This window comes from Fukomys damarensis, unplaced genomic scaffold (genome assembly GCF_012274545.1).
Source record: "Fukomys damarensis isolate Sample0158 unplaced genomic scaffold, DMR_v1.0_HiC HiC_scaffold_16, whole genome shotgun sequence".
NCBI lineage: Eukaryota > Metazoa > Chordata > Mammalia > Rodentia > Bathyergidae > Fukomys > Fukomys damarensis.
Window position 1 is genome coordinate 72,846,466 of NW_022900928.1, and position 18,117 is coordinate 72,864,582.

General features: G+C 43.6%; 1 protein-coding gene across 1 annotated transcript in view; it reads right to left on the reverse strand.

Moving 5' to 3' along the window:
- The window catches only part of Hepacam (hepatic and glial cell adhesion molecule), a 16,531-nt gene extending 2,773 nt beyond the window's left edge, over positions 1 to 13,758 (reverse strand). Inside the window, 7 exon segments of the mRNA XM_033764411.1 lie at positions 1 to 116; positions 574 to 644; positions 933 to 1,006; positions 1,636 to 1,735; positions 2,113 to 2,394; positions 3,220 to 3,561; positions 13,498 to 13,758. Coding sequence (XP_033620302.1) covers positions 1 to 116; positions 574 to 644; positions 933 to 1,006; positions 1,636 to 1,735; positions 2,113 to 2,394; positions 3,220 to 3,561; positions 13,498 to 13,681 — 1,169 coding nt within the window. The 5' untranslated portion in view covers positions 13,682 to 13,758.
- Positions 13,759 to 18,117: the final 4,359 nt, after the last annotated feature.

Below are 18,117 nucleotides of genomic sequence, written 5' to 3' on the forward strand. Positions count from 1 at the left end.
GGCAGCCCCGGAGAACGGCCGGGTACGGGCGGCGACACGGAGTAGCCAGGAGGGCCAGGCTCCGACGCACTCCGAGGAGGCTCCGGAGCGGGGTTCTCCTCGGACTCGGGGGAGTCCTGCAAAGACACACACCGCAGGGGTCAGCAGACAGCCGGCCCCACGAGGGAGCGCATCTCCGTTAGAGGGAGCCAGGGCGACACAAGTCTCGCACTTCCTGATTAAACTGCACTCAGCATGGCGCCTGGCACACAATAGGTATTCAGTAGATGTTGACAAGCATTGCTTGCTTTGTCACTCCTTGTTCCACCTACATTGGACAGCCTACGGCGTGGCCTTGCAATAGTGAGGAAAACCCCAGAGTTGGTGTCCAAAGTCTAGTTTCAAACCTACATCTGCCATTTACTTGTTTAATCCTGTGCCAATTGCTTCATCTCTCACACTTATTTTCTAATTTCTAACATGGGGACGACACTAATATCTCACAGTAAATGATAAGAATACGGAGTGACTCCTTAGCATGCGGTGAAACTGACTGCGCGTTTGAGGTGGGGCACCCCCACCTGAACTACTAACCTTGTCCTTCAGGACATAGAGCGCCATGGGGTTCTTCCGGTCCTGTTCTCCGCTTCGCGGGAGGGTGTCTGCTGCACAGGGGAAAGAATGGGGTGGCTGGCCCAGGTACAGACCTGCCCCCAGCACCTACACTCTGCTCCCCAAGGGCCATCAAGGTCTCTGTCACAGCCTCTACCTACGTATCTGGGCCCTCTGGGTCCTACCTTGGCAGCGTTCCTCCCTGCCCCGCAGTCTTTGAGCAGCTGCTGGAGGAAGGGGCCCTGCAGAGCTGGCTTCTTCCTCACCCACTCCTGCCTTTTCCCAGCACCTCACTGATCTGAGGGCGAATGGGCTGGGTCTGTAGGTAGCTGGAAGCTCACCTTCTGATTTCAGATGGTCGTCATTCTGATCCATGAATTCTAGAGAGTTTTGCTTCTCCAGCTTTCTCTTCTTCCTGCAAATTGATCCAGCCCCCCGCCAAGAACAAAACTATTAAAGTGAGTAGGAGAAGATCTGGGGAGGAGACATAGGGAGGTTTCTGATGGCCATAAAAGAGGCTTTGTGACAGGGCAGCAGGCTGTGTGTGGTGGGAATAGGGGGTGGTTCATAAGCTTTGGAATGAGTCACATCTAGGTTTGCATCTTGAGGCTGTCACTAGCATTGTGACTGTTGAAATTAGGTTATCCAATCTGAATCTCAGTATCTGTATCTGTAAACTGTAAGTAATCAGTCTTAAAAGTAGCATGCTTGCAACCCCAACACAGTGCCTAATTCAAAGATGTCTGCAAGTGGAATCATTATTAACAGCTCTGGGGTGGTTTGGGCAGAGGGCACAGAACACAGTTCCACATGAAATGGGAAGGCAGATGTCCTGCGATGAGGTGTCCAGCCTTGGAGGGGAGGTAATATTAGAGACTTAAAAGCAGAATAGAGCTAGGGGCTGGGGATGTAGCTCAGTGGGGCCCAGCCTTCCTGGCAAGTACAAGGTCCTGAGTTCAATCCCTGGTATTGGAAACAAAAAAAAACAAAAACAGAATAGAGTTTAGGATTGGGGAGCTCAAGGTGTAGAGCTTGAGGAGTTACCTAGACTTCTTGGAGGGTTTCCAGCAGGCACAGACTGTCACCAGTGTCACAAGGAGGAAGATACCACCTGTTGACAAGATGATGTAGAGGGAGCTTCTTCCTAGAAAGAGAGACAGAGGAGAGGGAGAGACAGAGAAAAGAAGGAGGAGGAGGAGGTAGAGAAAAAGGTGAAGGGGAGGGGGAGGAGAAGAGGAAGGGAAGGAAAGGAAAAAAAGAGATGGGAGAGATTTCGGAATAGGGCAGCAACTGTTTGAAGCAGAGTTCCTGGCAGCAGAAGGAAGAGGAAGGAAGAGAAAGAAGCCCCAGGCAGCATGGCTGGCCAATGGAGGCACTGGAACACACCCTCTTTCTACCTGTGTCTGTCCTCCACGAATAATTGGCCTATCCCTAGGCCCTCTCTTTCCCTCCGGAACCACTTTCTAGGGTGCCCTTAGCCCCCATAGGCACCTGCCTGTTGGGATGGGCTGGGAGACTCACTGTACACGGTGATCTTGATGGGCAGGCTGCGGACCTGGCTGATGGGGTTCTCTACCACGCAGCTGTACAGGTCATCATCCTCCATGAGCACACGGGTGATGGTGAGCACCTTTTGGTCGGGGGACAGGAGCATTCTGGAGTCATTGATGAGGGGCTTGCCATCCTTCAGCCAGGTGTAGCTGGGCTTGGTGCCATTCTCATGGGAGCAGTTCAGGGTGAAGGCCTCGCTGAGCTCCAGCACTGTGGTTGAAGCCACTAACACCTGTGGCCTTGAAATGGGCACTGAGTCCCGGGGGTGGAGGAACCAGTGAGTCATGGACTACAAATCTTCTCCCCTCCCCTTCTTTACTCCCTACCTGCCAGCACACCATAGCTCAATCTGTGGGCTGAGAAGACCCTTCAGGGGTCCTCAGTCCAGACCTCTCCCATCAATCATTCATTCACTAGTTATGGAAGCGCCTACTGGTCACAGGGGAAATAATACAGAGCATGAGAGCCATGGCACCTGCCTTCATTGCTCTCTTCCCAAACACCTTTCCAAGACCACTGGCCATTAATGTTTTAAACTGACCCAGTGGAAGATGGTTTAGTTAGGGGAAACCTAGGTCCAACTGTCTGTGCTCAAATCTTGGCTTTGTCGGATGATTAGGCAAGTTCCTCAAGCTTCCTGTTCTTTACTTTTCTCATCTGAAAAACGGGGAGGATGAAATAACCAACCCTATATTATTGCAAGCATTAAATAAGTTGAGATATGCAAAGTATCAAAATAGTTCACGGCATGCAATAAGCACCCCGTCCACATTAGCTGTACTGTGTGCTAACTTCTAACATTCACTGACTAACTCAGGCCCCAGTGTCATTTTATTCCCCTCAGTTTTGGGGATTGTAGCCAGAAAGTGTTTAGCTATATCTCCAATCCCCTTTGTTTTGTTTTGGAACAGGGGCTCATTAAGTTGCTCAGGCTGGCCTGGAACCTGTCATCCTCCTGCTTGCAGAGTAGCTAGGACTACAGTTGTGCACCCTGATGGCTGATCCCAGTGCCTTTTGTGTTGGCTTTTCCTGGTCTAGCAGATCCCATCCCACCTCCTTCCCTGCAGAGTGCTTTACCATCCACTGTGAGGTTGATGGTCTTCTCCCCAGTGAAGGTGTCATCAGTGATGGAGATCTCCACCTCATAGGTGCCTTCATCGGCCAGCTGCAGATCACTGAGAAGCAGGGAACCATTTTCGAAGAGCCGGATACGATCTCGGTAGTCAGGCCGGAGGTTGCCGATGACCTCTGTGCCAATGGACTGTACCACAGTCACTGGCTTGTCCCTCTTCAGCTGCCACTTCACAACTGGTTTGTCGCTGCTGGTGCTGCTGTACTGCACGGAAAGTAGGGCCGACTTCCCCACCGTGCCATGGATCAAACGCACTGGGCTGGTGATGTTCACCCCCTCTAGGGGGTCTGTGAACAGAGACCCATGGGGAAGAGGGCTGTGTCAGGCTCTTGGCTCCTTATTCCTCTCCCACCTTTAAGTCTGTGCATCTGCCATTGCCTCGCTTCATGGGCCCTTTGCTCCCAACCACATGCTGCTTCCTCCCTACTGGTGCCATTGCCTCTTCCACAGTACAGCTGTGCCTCTGCTCTCCAGTCTTGCCCCACAGGTAGCCCAAAGCTCTCCTCCTGCCCCTGCCTTTCTGGCACTCATCCCATTGCCATCCTCTTGTGGAAGAGTCCACTTAGTCCACACTCCATGTTCTTCAATCACAAAAATGTTTATGGAGCACCTTCTATGTGCCATGTACTTTCCACAGCCTTAAAATAAATCAAGAGCAAAGCAGACAGAAATCCCTATCTCCTGAAGCTTATAGGCCATTAGACATCAAGGCGAATTCATCAGTTTTCTTCTCGATTGGGGACTGGAGTAGCAGGACATGGAGAAAGCAGGGGAACATAGATCCCTGAAGAAAAGAATATGTCACAAGATAATGCCAATGCAGGGAAAGTTTAGAGACCTGAGGACAGCATGACCTCCTTCATCAAGAGCCTTCCCTGTTCTTATCCCAGGGCAGTCCTGTAACTGGGTAGGCAATTTTGGGAATTCCCTTAAACTCCAGCCTAATTTGTATTTCCTATAGAGGAGGGACCTGACTGGGTAGAACAAAGAATTTTAAATCAAATGGCATTGCAATACTGGGCCTTACCACTTACTGGCTGTATAGATTTGGGCAAGCAATCTTTCTAAGTCTCATTCTTTTTATTTATAAAAGAATAGTAATAATAATAACAATAACTATAACTGACTTATCATAGTCATAGGATTGTGTCCAGCACAATATCCATTTCAGTTATTGTTGCATAGTGGGAAAGACCACAACATTGAGCATCAGAGATGTGTGCCCTATTGCTGAGCTGTATGACCTAGGGGAGCACAATTCTCTTGTTTGGGGCCTAGATTGCCCATAGGTAATATGAATAGATGGCTGGATGATTGGTTTCTTCCAGCTCTATGATTCTAGGATGTTACCACTTTATCTAATGGATGCCCTATACAGAGACAAACCTTATATTGCAAGACCTCTTAGGAGCTTAAGGCCTGAACAGATGCTGTTCATTGGTGTCACCTGGCCACGTAGACCATTGCAACCACCCCAAAGGAGTCTTCTGGGGAAGATGCCAGATGAGAACAGAGATGAGTTCAGGTGAACAAACACAGGTACACACCAGATTGCCAGTCCCTCTGGACCCTCAGCTGCTTCCTTTGTCACTATCTCTGATGTTTTCTCTTTCTCATTTTTAGTTCTCACTCTGCTATTGCTTCAGATTAGAGTTGGGGAAAGTGAGCTGTACTTTCCATTCCCTGTTCCCCTCCTTGGGTCTAGAGAGCCTAGATCAAACCAAGAAATAATTGAACTAAAAGATGGGTTGTAACAATCAAAGCTATTTCAAGTACTAAACATATTCACTCCACTTTTGGAATAAGTGCATTGTTGAGTAGTGACTGCCTCATCTTGTCCACTTGACTACTATTTCATCTCACTTAGCCTCAGTTTCTTCCTCTGTATAATGAAGTAATGGAACTGAATGGTTTTAAAGTGTTCCCTAACTAGCCAGATATAATTAGAACCATAAAACCTTAAGAGTGGAAAATGATTTTAATAATTAAAGCTGCCATATGTGTGAATGCTGATGCTGCTGATTATTATTATTATTGGTAGTGGGGATTTAACCAGTGCCTTTTTAAATTTTTTAAATTTTGAGACAGGGTCTCACTGAGTCGCTAAGTTGCCCAGGCTGAGCTCAAACTTGTGGTCCTCCTGCTTCAGCCTCCTGCGCTGCTAGAATTACAGGTATGTGCCACCACACCCGGCTAATATATGAATATTGTATGCTTGCTGTTGGGAAGTCTTAATCTAGGGGAAGTAGAATGAAACAAATCAATGTTTTTAAACATTTTCTATTGAAGCTATTTTTGCTCCCATAAATCTTATATAAAAATGTAAATGAATTAAATATGGTTCCAGCTTATCTGCTTTGGTAGAAGAGGTGGTGAGGAACTGACTCCTGTTCTCCCTAGTAACAGGAAGCTACCAGGAATCTCTATGGCTCTGTGTATCAGAATGAAATCCATTTGCCTACATGATCCACACATTTTTTTCCCAAGCTTTAATTTCTGTGGTTCTTTAAATGGGATTCCTTGCCTAGCAACTGCTAAGTTCTAGGCTTGACTTAATTTAGAAAGCCAAGTTTCAGATGTTCCTGAGTAGGCAAATAGGCTTTGATATGTATGATTTGAGGTAGTCCTGAGGAAAAACTATGAAGCTTGACTCAAGACCATAGGGTGATAGCTGGCAAATGTCTATTCTCAAAACACAGTCTGAAACAGTGATTGTTATATGTGCAGGGCCCTCTTGAAGCTTAGCAAACTTGCTGGTTTGAATGTAGTTTGTTCCTTGAGGGGTTATGTGTTGGAAGCTTAGTCCCCAGTGTCACAATATTAAGAAGTGGTGGAAACTTTGAGAGGTAGAATTGATTATATGATGGGGGCACTGCCCTTGAAAAGGATTAAGGCAGTTTTCCTGGAACCCTGAGTTAATATTTGAAAAAGTAAGCTGCTGTAAAGGAAGGAGACTGCCTATCCCCACTCCCTGGCTTCCTGTTTCACCATTTGATCTCCTCTTCTTGCATGTACTTGCTAATGCTGTCTGCTATGAGGTGATGTAGATGGAGAGCCCTGGTCAGAGCCAGTGCCTTGCTATTTGGACTTTCTGCCTCCAACCCCCTGAGCTAAGTAAACCTCCTTTCTTTCTAAAGTCTTCAACCCAATGTTCTTTATTATAGTAATGGAAAAGTGAGATCGGAAGCACCAAACTTTGAAGTTTCTCAGTTCCTTCTTCCAGGGGGTTGAACAGTAACAGTCCTAGCCCTAAGGGCAAGGAGAGGGTTTTTTTCTTCCTTAATAGTCTCTGACCTCCCTTGAGCTTCCCTGGCTGTGACGTTTTATCCCCTCCCAAGCTCCAAGTGGACACTTTGTGAGGTCTTTCCCCTTCAATTCTGTTTTCTCTGCCAACTGAAACTTGATTTATTCTGTATAAAAACACTGGGGAAGCTGCAGCCTACGGATTGCATTGGGCCTTACCCTGGTCTAGATGGATGCCTTCTTATGCCTATGATGTGGGGGTGCCCATGAGTAGAGCTGCATGTGCACATGTCCATAAGCGAGTGGAGCAGTCTTTTACAGATCCTGACAAAGAGAGGATTTTGCCAAAAAGACACTGTTTTCCAAATGCTCTAGCCAGAAGCTATGTTAAGTTCAGGGATTGACAGCCTTCAAAAGACACAGAGAATTAGGACAGGAACCAAAACAGGACACAGAAATGAGAAAATGTCTAACAACTCCAGTGCAGGAATAAAAGCTACTAGAAGTATTCAACCTGGAGAAGTAATTAACTTAATCATTGTCTCTGGGGCATCATTATGTAAAAAGTTTCTGTTCCCACCGGAGGCTGAACAAAAGGAAATGAACATCTCCACAAGGTGTTCCTGTCAACCTGAACAGTGTGTGCTGAGTAAGCTTCCTAGCTCCTCCTCAAGTAGGATCTTGACACTAAGAAGGGTAAACTCCGAAGTATGAGAACATACCTGCACAGGTTCCCTGCATAGCTTCTTCCCTGAAAGAAACCACCATCTACTCATTTTTTTGTGGACTCCCTTGGCTAGGCAAAAGTTTCCTTAGATTTATCTTTTAAAAGCATCAGTGAGGCCAGGGATTTAGCTCAGCGGTTCTGCTGCCTGCCTTGCAAGCGCAAGGACACAAGTTCGATCCCCGGTACCAAGACAAAAACAAGATAAAAGCATCAGTGAGAGATGGCACAGTGGGGCACACTTGTAAGCCTGGTACTGGAAGAGTCTGCAGCAGGAGGATCACAAATTCAAGTCCTGCCTGGGCAGCTTACTGAAACTCTGTCTCATCATAAAAAATAATTTAAAATGACTGGGGATATAGCTCAGTGTGAAGACCCTGGGTTCAATCCCCAGTACCTTGGAGGGGGGTGTCAGTGGGATGGTGCCAAGCTTCTATTCTAGGATTTGGTCTTTCTACACTTTATCTCTACTCTCTAACACCAAGGACTGCAGTTATTCTCTTTTATGCCTGAAGAATTTTTTGTTTGTGTCTATCTGTCTTCATAAAGAAATCCTCCATCAGTCCCTGGGGCTCTCTCCAACTATAGTAGTACAGTATTTCCTTTTTGGGGTGTGGTGACCAGAACTATTCACAATAGTTTGAGGGCAGCACATGACTTAATCTTCTGAAAGGAAAAGCATGTTATTTCCTGCTGTTGGTTTTCAATATTCTTTCCAATTAATGGTGATTCTAGAAAACACTCCTCTGCTGCTAATATATAGGTACGTTGCTTATTATAGATGTTAACTGTTAAATATTTCTTTTTTCTTTCTTTTTTTGGAACTGGGAATCAAACTCCTGACCTTGCACTTACAAGGCAGGAGGTGGCACCACTGAGCTAAAACCCCTGGCCTTTGGTAAGTATTTCTTTAGATTCACAGAACCCAGAACTTTGATGTCTTGTATAATGTCCTTTATTCTTTCTCTGCATCAACTATCACAAAGCACATAGATTGATGTGAAATTTAACTTGCAGAAAAGTAATGTTGTCTGTCTAAAAGAAGTACAGAAGCTGGCCCAGTAGGTGGTGGCCCATTGTGACATGCTAGGGCTTCAGACAAGAAAAAGAAAAGAAAAACAAGACACACGAAGCAGGATGAGACTCTGCTAAGGAAGTAGCCTACTTGTCCTGTTCCTCTTTTTTCTCCCTGTAAATGCCCTCTGTCAGACCTCCATCTTGGAGCTTTGAGGTTGATGGCTCCTCTATCTTTTTCAGTGCTGGCCCTTGAATAAGTCTGCTTTCTTTTTCCTTTCTTTCCTTCTTCCTTGTCTTTCTCTCTTCCTTGTCTTTCTTCCTTTTCTTTCTTTCTTTCTTTCTTCCTTTCTCTTTCAACCATCACACTATGTAGTTCAGGCTGGCCTTCAACTTACTATGTATCCCAAGCTAGCCTCAAATTCTCAGTGATTCTCCTGCCTTGGCCTCCATGCCCAGCTGTTTCTCTGCTCTTTCTCTTTTCCCCAAAGTATTGGTCTTTGAGCGACAGGCTGTGTGAACTTATGGTAAGAGTTGTTTCAATAACTAGTACTAGGCCAGGTAGGGGGGAAAATGAATCTTGACCCTTACCTCACACCTTATATAAATGTCAGTTTTAGGTAGATTGATTTTAGGTAGATCTACATCTAAATATAAAGGTAGAAACAATAAAAAATTTAAAAAGAAAACCCAAGAGAATATCTCTGTGACTTGAAGGCAGACCCAGATCTCAAACAGGACACAAAACTAGTAATCACCCAGGTGTGGCGGTGCACAACTGTGATCCAAGCTTGTGGGAGGCAGGAGGATTGCTGCAAGCTCTAGGCAAGCCTGGGCTTCATAATAACAAGGCCAGCCTGAAGTGCATAGCAAGACCTATCTCAAAAAAATCAAAAAGAAAAAAAGAGTGTAAACATAAAATAAAATGATATATTGAGCACAATAAAATTAAGAGCTTCTATTCACGAAAAAACTCAGCATTTAGAGAGTGAAAAAGCAAGCCACAGAGTAGGAAGAGATAGTCACAAGTGTTTATAATAGAGTCACACCCAAAATATATTTTTAAACTCTTACAAATCAATAATATGAAGTAAAATCCACCCACTCAATAGAAAAATGTGCAAAAGACTTGGAACAGATGCTTCACAAAAAAGGATATCCAAACAGCTAACAAAAATGTGAAAAAAGCTCAATTTAATTATTATCATAGAAGTGTCATATTAAACAGCTATCATTTGACAACAGCTTATACTTGATAGGGCGGCCAGAGTCAAAAGAGAAAGTACAATTGATGGTGAAAATGTAGATCATGTGGAACTCTCATTTATGCTGGTGGGAGTATAAACTGATGCAACCACTTCTGAAAATAGGCCATATCTACTAACCCCAAACATACATATACTCTATGATATGGTTGGGAGATGGTTTGAGTGTGTCCCCCAAGGGTTTGTGTTCTGGAAGCCTGGTCCTCAGTGTGATGCTTTTAAGAGATGGTGGAACCTTAAGAGGTGGAGCCTAGTGGGAAGCATTGGGGCAACTATTATCAAAATTGAGGAGATAAATAAATTGTGGTATAATCATATACTGAAATACCATGTATCAGCAAACTAAAATTAAAAACAACACAGGATTTTACAAAGTTGATGTTCAACAAAAGAAGGCAAACAGAAACAATTCCATACATAGAATTCCACTTTATAAAGTTCAAAGACACACAAAACTAATGTGTATTAGAAGTCAGAGAGCCAGGAGTGTACCTCAGTGGAGATGTGCCTGCCTGGCAAGTGCAAGGGCCTGAGTTCAATCCCTGGTGCCATAAAAGTTAGAATAGCACTGTAATCTTCAAAGGAGGATATTACTAACAGAAATACCTTGAGAATGGCCTGGGGATTTAGTTCAATGGTGCCACCACCTGCCTTGCAAGCGGAAGGTCCCAAGTTTGTTCCCTGGTACACCTCCCAAAAAATACCGTGAGGATGATTTTGGGTACTAAAGTACTGTATTCTGTTTTGATCTGGGTTGCTGATTACATGTTTTTGTACACTTTTTCAAAGGCTCTTCAAACTGTATGCTAACTGGATATTTCTATGTGTGATTTTCAGTCACAATTTTTTAAAACTTCAACATCTATAACATGAAGGTGAATTTAGGACTAAAAAGAATAGAACTCAGTCTAGGAACTTGTCCCTATTGGGTCCTTAGAGAACAATATAGCTCTAGGATGCCAGCAAGCAATTCCTTGAAAATCAAATTGTCTAGATTTACAGCATGCTATATTTATGTTTGTCCATGTCCTAGCCCTGCTTGAATGCTCCATGAATTGGACTGTGATGAGTTTAGGAAAGTGTCATTTGTCCATACCAGGGTAAGAGCATTAAAGACTGTTACTCATATGTCATAAGCATGAATAATAAGAACAACAACAATTTAAAAAAACTTATTTGAAAGAGAAGGGGACATTAAAAAATTAAGATGTGTTATTGCCCAAGGAATACAATCATTATGTACTGCAAATATATACTAATAAAAATAAAGACTTACTTGCCTGAGGCTAGCATGGTGATTGCTGTCATAACATAAAATAAATCTTCAAATCCAAGTCCACATGGTCCAATCCTCCTGTTAGTACCAATCTTAAAAACTACATTTCCCAGCTTCCTTTGCAGCAAGGCATGACCATGTGACTGAGTTCTAGCCAATAGAACTAGTAGAAGTGATATGCACAGAGATAGTTTAGTAAAATCTCCCTTCTATGTCCCTCCTTTTTTGTTGTTTGTTTTTGTGTAGTTCTTGTTGTTTTTTATCTGTCTGTAAAGCGCAGAGACAAGCAACATGTACTATATATGTACCAATTCCCCCAGCCTGGCCTCAAATTTGTGGCAGTTCTCCTGCTTCAGGGATTGCCTGTGTGTGCCATCAAGATGGGCTGGTTATGTCCCCCAGAAAGCTCACATGTTAAAGGCTTGATCCCCAATGTAATAGTTTTCAGAGATGAGAACTAGAGAAGTTAAATAAAAACACTAACTTCATCAATTAATCTGATTGAGCTATTGATGAGTTCATAGTAGACTAGGTTATTATGAGGTGGGGCCCAGTTGAAGGCAGTATGTCACTGGTGGTCACCTTTCAAAGGGTAGTTAAATAAAAACACTAACTTCATCAATTAATCTGATTGAGCTATTGATGAGTTCATAGTAGAATAGGTTATTATGAGGTGGGGCCCAGTTGAAGCAGTATGTCACTGGTGGTCACCTTTCAAAGGTGTATCTTGATTCTGGCCCCTTCTTTTCACTCTCTCTGCTTCCTGGCTGCCATATTTGAGCAGCTTTACTTTGTTATGCCCTTCCATCATGATATGTCTGTTTTATCAGGGGTCTAAAATCAATGGAACCAGCAAGTTATCACTGAAACTGGAAGCCAAAATAATTTTCCTTCTTTGAGTTGTTTTCCTCAGATATTTTGTGACAGAGATGGCAAGCAAACACACACACATTTCAACCCAAATATGTACAATGCTGATCACCCCATCCCCCAACCCTATCTCATTTTTTTGTTTAAAGTTTCACCTAGAAACCTGTACTCTCCAAATTCCTGCCAGCCACTAGAACCTGACTTTACTTCCAAAATATTAAATCAATATGCCTCAGTCCCTCTATTTTTATTATATGTCAGGTCCACATTATTTCTCCTCTGAGCTATTGCAATTTTTTGTGGTATATTTGTTATGCATTCATTGAAGTCCTTACTTTTGGTATCTCAGAATATGAACTTACACGGCACTTTGGTTATTTCAGATTTAATGTTACGATGAGGTCATACTGGAGTAAGGTGGACTCACTTTAGCACGTATCCTTATAAGGTGGGAAATTTGAATGAAGATGCACAAAGCCACCCAAAGACTAAAGTTCTGCTGCCATAAACCAAAGAACTAGCCAAAGCTAGAAGAGAGATCTAGAAAATTCCTTCCTTATACCTTCAAAGGAAGCATGGATGGCTCTGCCAACACCTTGATCTCCAACTTCTGACTTCCAGAACTGTGAGGCAGTGAATTTTTATTGTTTCAGCCACCCTTTGGTACTTTGCTGCAGACACCCTAAAAAAATACAAGCTTCCTTTCTTATCTTATTTGCCTCCAGTTTTCCCTGCAATGCTTCACTGTAGACTTGTGAACTAACTGAAAGGTACCTATGAGCTTGCCGGTCCCCAGATGAAAAACCCCACCCTTCAATTGCCCTCTCCAACCATGTTTATAGATTATATTCCAGACTTTTGAGATCATTTACAAGACTCTTTTCTAACTCAATTCCTACTTTCCTCTCTAGCAGTGATGAATTACTGGGTTCTATCTGAACACATGATGTTATTTCAAGCTGCTGACATTTGTCCGTTTCCCCAACAATAATTCCCACTCACACTCCTCTCTATGTTCTTCATCCTTTGCATCCAAAATTCTCAACAGACATTCCTTCTACCAGGAAAAGTCCCCTGATATTCTCCCACTTTCATCTTGCAACATAGCAGCAGCTTCCTGAATAGGGGTAAGTGACCTTTCTCTGATTCCTACCTGCCAGACTCATACTAGTGCCTGTGCTATACATAACTAATGTTTGCATCTGTTTGCCCCACTAAATTGTGCATTCTTAGGCTTTCTATAATTGTGTGTGCGCGCACATAAATATATCATGTTAAAATAAGATCAATTCTCCAAGGAGCTGATAGGGGGCGCTAGCAGAAGATAGGTGTCTATGGTGTGGAATGAATTATGGATAGGTTGGTATTGCTCTCCCAAATCAGGAGGCTAGTTATCTCCAAAGTTTCTTTCATTGCTCATGATATACCCGAGAAGCCAGAATGAGGACTTAGGAAAGCATAAAAAGAAAGACTTCCCTTGCCCCTCCCTCCAAGCCCCACCATAATCCCTTGGAAAGAATGCTTGCTGCACGGGCCCACGCCAACAAGTCATCCCATAAGAAGTGGCACGGTGCCCTCCATCTAATGCACTGAATGCCGTGGGAGCTCCAAAGTCATGCAGCCTTTTGGGGGAGGGGGCCGGGCAGGAGGCAAGCAGAATGAAGAAATACATTCAACACTAATGCCTGGGTTCACTGAGATGCTTCCCACGACAGCTGCACTCTCTCCCCTCCTCCCATCCCAAAGCATTCAGGCTCTTGACTTTCCCCTCACTCTCCTTTGAAAGCCCTGGGTCCTTTTCCAGACTTTTCTTGCCCTTCGGGTGTCCTACCTGGCTGGATCAGAAGCAGGTAGACAAAAGGAGTGAGGTTCAGGGCCCTGGAGGCTCTGGACAGAGCTCCCCTTTCTCTCTTCATTTTGGGTGGCGTTCTCCAGCTCTGGTGCAGACAATTAGCATGATTTCTCCACTCTGAGCACGTCCCTTTGTACCACTCAGAGTTTCTCTGCCCGAACATAACCCTGCCAACTTCCTTCTGAATACACAGAGCTCTGTGTATTGCTGGGCTTGTTCTTTCCTCTCTCTTGGACCTTGCATTTTCTAGTTTCCAAGCCTGACCTCCTCAGTTTGGATGGGTATCTGCTTAGGAGATAACTCCCTCCATCCTGGGGGGAATGGGGACCCAGTGTTTCTTTGCTTGTCTGTGCTAAGCCCCACTTCCAGAGCAGATGAGTATCTGGGCTCAGGGAGGGCACTGGCTGGGACACACACTCCTCTGGACCTTATGTCCCAACTTACCCTGTTGTCTACCTCACATTCCTTGTCCCTGAGAAGGAGAGACAGAGTCTGTGCTAGGGCGTATTTTGAATTAGCTCTGAAAAAGGAGGGAGAGGAGCTTTTAAGAAGCTGGGAAGTGAGAGATTCCAGAGAATTAACGAAAGAATGGAAAACTCCAGTTTTGCCCCAAAGAAGACTGGGAAATAGCTTTTTCCCATCCTGCTTGAGATTCTCTCCTACCATAGAATCACAAGATTCTGGGGAGTTCTTTCCACATTCTTTTCATTCCCTCACCTCCAGCCAATGCTGTACAATGTGTCAGAGCAAAGATGAAGCTAATGCTACAGCAGCCAGCACCCTGGGGTTCTGTCACCAGTGTAACAGCCTTGCTGTGCCATATTTTCTTGGGGCTACACATCCTACCCCACAATGTGGCCATGTCTTCCATGTGGGATGCCAATGGAACAGATGCTTGGTAACTGTGATTTGGGAACAGGCTTATAACTTGTTGGAGCCTCTGGCTTCACATCTGTAAAATGGGGAAAGTAATAACCTCCTTGCAGGATCTGTTGGGAGGACTGATGAAGATTTGGTACAGGAGAATGTCTAGCATATTCCTTGTTACAGAGATGCCATTTAAACCTTGTTTTCTTCCTGCTACTGGGGATTGAGTCCAGGGCTTTCACACTGAGCTGCACACCCCTGCCTTTTGTTTAAAACAAGGTCTTGCTACGTCACTAAATTGTCTAAATTGGGCTGGAACTTGTGATCCTTCTTCCTCATCCTCCCAAAGTGTTGAGATTACAAAAAGGGCTTAAACTCTTTCTTTTTAAAATGACATTTCTTTCTCCTTTTGTATTCATACAGGGATCATTATATGTTGGTGAGATCAAAGTTTACCACTCATCTCCTAGTTTCCTCCAACTCTGGTCTCAGTTTTGGGAAAGCATCCCTCTGCCTATTCTTTTTACATACTGGACAAAGTCTGACTAGGCTAGTTGTAGTACTGAAACATCTCGCTCTTGAGCCAAATGCTATGGTTACTGTGATCATCTCCAAGTCTTGGGAGGTTCTCTTGGGCAGAGATTGTATCTCTTTATTTCTCCAAGTCTCCTCACAGGGTTTGGGCTCCAATTTTGAGCTCTGTATAATGTGGCTGCTCTAACAATGGAGTGGACTTCCTGTCTGACCGATGGTACTGAGACCTTTGCTTCCTCAGCTCACTCCAGCAGATCCGTTTCTGGCAGCATTGTTGTCTTCTGAGCCCCATAACCCAGTTCTTTTGGCCCCTGTGGTGCACACAGTTGATGTAGGCTCCTCCTCCTTTGGGACCTCCGCTGGACTCTGGGATTGCAACTCCTCACCCCTGCATGCACAGCAGTGTGTCTGCTGGTGCACCCTGCCATACCTGCTGTACTCCAAGCTCTACACAGAGCTCCCAGAGGGCTTGTACCTTGGATGCTCCATCCTCAATCAGCTGAAATTCAGGAGTGTGTGTCTCTGAAGTAGGAGGAGGGCGGGAACTACTGATATGAACTGAGCTGCCATCCTAATCAGCCCTCCGTGGGAACTGGAAAAATCAAACTCAAAAGCAGGCTGGGAATTATAGGAACTTTTGGACAGTCACCCTGCAGTAAGAGATGAACTTGCCCCATTTCTTTATTTCTCAGAGGTGAATGAGTAATTTGCCCAGAGTTAAAATGCTATCTTTTTTTTTCCAGCTTTAATTGAGTTTATTGGTACATTTTAGGGATACAGTACAGTTACATTCATTGCTGGGATCTTGTACCTCTACATGACAAGTCTTGATTCTCATTTTTTCCCCTTACCTCTGCCCTCCCTTCACCCCCTCCTCCCCTCCCCATCTACAAACACTTTATTTTCATCTTTTCATTCTCTCACATTTTTTTCTTTTCCCTTTATATCTTCCCCTACCCATCCCACCTTCCCTACACCTTTAGCTCCTTTCTTCCCATTTCTAAATGTCAGTAATCTTATTAGAATCTTATGCATTGTTGCAGATTATTCACACCAGGGAAACTATTCGGTATTTACACATGTGTGACTTATTTATTTCACTTAGGAGTATATCTTCAATATGTATCCATTTTCCTATGAATGAATCTATTTTCTCATTCTTTATGGCTGAGTAATATTCCATTTTATAGAAAAACCACATCTTCTTTATCCAGTTTCCAAAGGATGGGCAAATGGGCTTTTTCCAAGATTTAGCTATTACAAACTGTGCCACTATAAACATGGGTGCACATACTTCTCTGTGATATGATTCTTTTAGTTCTCTTGGAAAGATACCCAGCAGAGGGATGGCTGGATCAAATGGAACCTCAAGTCCAAGCTCTTTGAGGTATCTCCATATTGATTTCCATAGTGGTTGCACCAGTCTGCACTCCCACCAACAATGGAGAAGGGTTCCTTTCTCCCCACAACCCCGCCAACATTTGCTATTGTGTGATTTCTTGATAGCAGCCATTCTTTGTGGGGTGAGGTGGAATCTCAGTGTTGGTAATAATTCCCAATTAAAATGCTATCTTTAATGGACCTAGATCCTCAAGTTATTTAAAAATGAACAAGTAAAAATTACAAAAGAAAAAATAAAATCAGAGGCAAGAAAAGATAAAGGGTGGGTGCAAACACACACACACAAACACACACACACACACACACACACACACACCAATTTTTAAAACTCTACCGTTAGATGTAAGGGTGTCCCTAAACACTTGGCAGACTCCTCTGTCTCCAGACTCAGGGAAGAATGATAATATTACTAGAGGGGATTGGAATTATCCTTACTGATATCAACACATCAGTGGTGATTTTATATTTAGCACTCTGCCTTCATTCATTTCCTGCTATTATTTGTATTATATCTATCTCCATTAAATTGTAAATTATCCTTGGTAGCAGGATGAAAAACATCTTCACAAATGGCTTCAAGCTTCCTCTGAAGGGAAGAATTTTCTTTAGCACGAAAACTACATATGCCACTTGGAACAGAGCGTAAGGCCTTCAGCATAAAAAGGCAGAAAAAATTCTTTAAAACTTCTTACAACAGTCAAGTAATAAAAGACGAGTCACTTTGCTTCATAAATAAATATGAATTCGGGGATGGGGAAAGAGCAGAGAGGAAAGAAATGACAGGAAAGGGGATGAGAGAGTAATAAGGTAAGAATCTGAAGAAAAATTTGAGAATAGCTTGTGTTGTTTCAAACTCTTCCTCCTCTGTCTTTTCCAAAACTTTCAGTAAACTTTATTACATTCAAATGCAGTATGTGTACATGCTTCTGACCAATAGAATACAGTAACAGTGATAGGGTAGCTACCCCCTTAGTTAGGTTGTATTATAGAAGACACAGACCACAGAGAGAGAGAGAGAGAGAGAGAGAGAGAGAGAGAGAGAGAGAGAGACATTGTCCTACTGGCTTTGAAGAAACATACTACCACATCATAAGGAACTGCTGGCTGCCTTTTGGAGCTGACAGCCAGCAAGAGAATAGGATATCAACCCTACGCTTACAGAAACTGAATTCCCTCAACAACCATATAAACTTAGAAGAGGACCCTGACATGGACAGGAACATGGACCAGCTTACAGCTTAAATGAGGTCTGGTGAGACCCTAAGCAGAGGGCAGATCTAAGCTGAGACTGGTCTCTTGACTCCTTGAAACTGTAAGATAATATACGCTTTTCAGCCTGCTAAATTTGTGATGATTTGTTATGCAGCATAGAAAACCAATACAGACTAGTGTGCATGAATATGCTTGCATATTTATATGGAGACAAAGGATTGAGTAGCAGGTCTGGATTGACATGGTACAGGAGAGGGATCAGCAAAATGATCTTTGAACCAACTAACTCAGCTGAAGAAGGAGTATGGTCATATAGATAATCCTGACAACCTGAGCCTCCAAAAATTTGGAGAAATACTAGTATCTTTGGATTCCCTCAGCTGCAGATTCTGAGATAAGTTTATTTAAAAGGTGATCCCAGTAGAACAAGGCTCAGGTTGAATATTGCTTATTTGAAATGCTTAAGAACAGAAGTGTTTCAGATCTTTTATTTTTTGGATTTTGGAATATTTGGATATCACAATGAGATATCTTAGAGATGGGACCCAAGTCTAAACACAAAATTCATTTATGTTTCACATTTAC